General features: G+C 41.5%; 1 protein-coding gene across 1 annotated transcript in view; it reads right to left on the bottom strand.

The window, feature by feature from the left end:
• Positions 1 to 244: 244 nt before the first annotated feature.
• The window catches only part of LOC137659993 (uncharacterized), a 27,875-nt gene continuing 26,520 nt past the window's right edge, over positions 245 to 1,599 (bottom strand). The window contains exon 2 of the mRNA XM_068394729.1: positions 245 to 682. Within this exon, the coding sequence (XP_068250830.1) occupies positions 245 to 682 (438 nt within the window). The remainder of the gene's footprint in view (positions 683 to 1,599) is intronic.

Below are 1,599 nucleotides of genomic sequence, written 5' to 3'. Positions count from 1 at the left end.
CTTCCTTCTCTACTCTGTTCTCGCTTCCTTCTCCCTTCTCTCCTCTGTATCCACTTCCTTCCTTCATTGTGTCCTCTGTTCCCACTTCCTCTCCTCCTTCTCTCCTCTATTCCCACTTCCTTCTTTCTTTCCTCTGTACCCACTTCCTTCCTTCCTTCTTCTATTCCCACTTCCTTCTCTGCTCTGTTCCCACTTCCTTCTCTTCTCTGTTTCCAACTTTCTTCCTTCTCTCCTCTGTTCCCTCTTACTTTTTTCCTTCTCTTTGCTGTTCCCACTTCCTTCTCTCCTCTGTTCCCACTTCCTTCTTCCTTCTCTCCCACTTTCTTCCTTCTCTCCTCTGTTCCCACTTCCTTCTTCCTTTTCTCCTCTGTTCCCTCCTCCTTCTTCCTTCACTCCTTTGTTCCAACTTCCTTTTTCTTTCTCGCCTCAGTTCCCACTTCTTTCTTCCTGTTTTCCTGTGTTCCCACTTCCTCTCTTCCTTCTCTCCTCTGTTCCTACTTCCCTCTTCCTTCTCTCCTCTGTTCCCACTTCTGTCTTCCTTCTCTTCTCTATCCCGACTTCCCTCTTCCTCTGTTCCCACTTCCTTCTTCCTCTGTTCCCACTTCCTTCTTCCATCTTTCCTCAGTTCCCACTTCCTTTCTTTCTTTCTTCCTCCTCTGTTCCCACTTTTTTCCTCCTTCCTCTGTTCAACATTTTTTTTTTAACTTGAACAACTGAGGGTTCTCACCCATTTATACCCTAGTGCTTCTGGCCTCCCTGGCCTCAGCACTGTCAAAATCCCAAAATTTCTGAAAAAAAAAGTCGTAAGAAAGAATTGAGATTGTGGATATTGGTGTGCGAGGTGGGTGTGGGTGTGTGGGGGTGGGGCTTCAATCCATGTTTATATATCACCTCAAAGTAAGTAGAGTCGCGAACCGGGAAAATTACAACTGCCGCTGTTGCTGGTATGATTTAATGGGGAACGTGATTTACGATTTAAATAGTCCTTGATTTACGATTTAAAGTTCTCAATTTTATGTGGGAACGTTAAAGCATTATTTTCGGCCTGATCTCTCTTTTGTTGCCATAGGCTTACGCGGTACAGAAAGGTTTTTGGACCTGATTTGTATGAATTCACGTATATAAAAAAAAGTGCATTACCTTTATGCATATGTGTGTACCTGCTATCATTGCCACTACTACTATTGAGGCAATGTTTACTGTTGATTCTAAAAACAATAGTCTTCTTTTCCAATCTTTCTTTCTTCTTTTTCCAATCTATTTTTCTTCCTTAAAAGGACCATTGTTTTGACAGATGGATGCCAGACACCGCATAGAGGACTATTCACTGGCCTATTCTTTCAGCATTGTATTTTCGTGCTTTGTTATTCTTGACAAAATAATGAGATGCCTTTAATGATGCTGCTCATTCTGTCCATCTGCTTTCATCAGGCTAAATCCAGCAGGTTTTCTCATGTGGAAATGAAAAAAAAATCATCTTAATTTGCATCATAATTCAACTTCAAGAGCAAATTTAAAGTGGACTATATCTCTGTAGTCATAAATAACTGTGAGTTTCTGAATGGAAAATCGGCTTCCATTTATCATGATTCGTCTTAA

The sequence above is a fragment of the Palaemon carinicauda genome, chromosome 20 (genome assembly GCF_036898095.1).
Source record: "Palaemon carinicauda isolate YSFRI2023 chromosome 20, ASM3689809v2, whole genome shotgun sequence".
In the NCBI taxonomy this organism is placed as follows: domain Eukaryota; kingdom Metazoa; phylum Arthropoda; class Malacostraca; order Decapoda; family Palaemonidae; genus Palaemon; species Palaemon carinicauda.
Note: the sequence above shows the minus strand (reverse complement) of the source record. Positions and strands in the feature narration are given on the sequence as shown.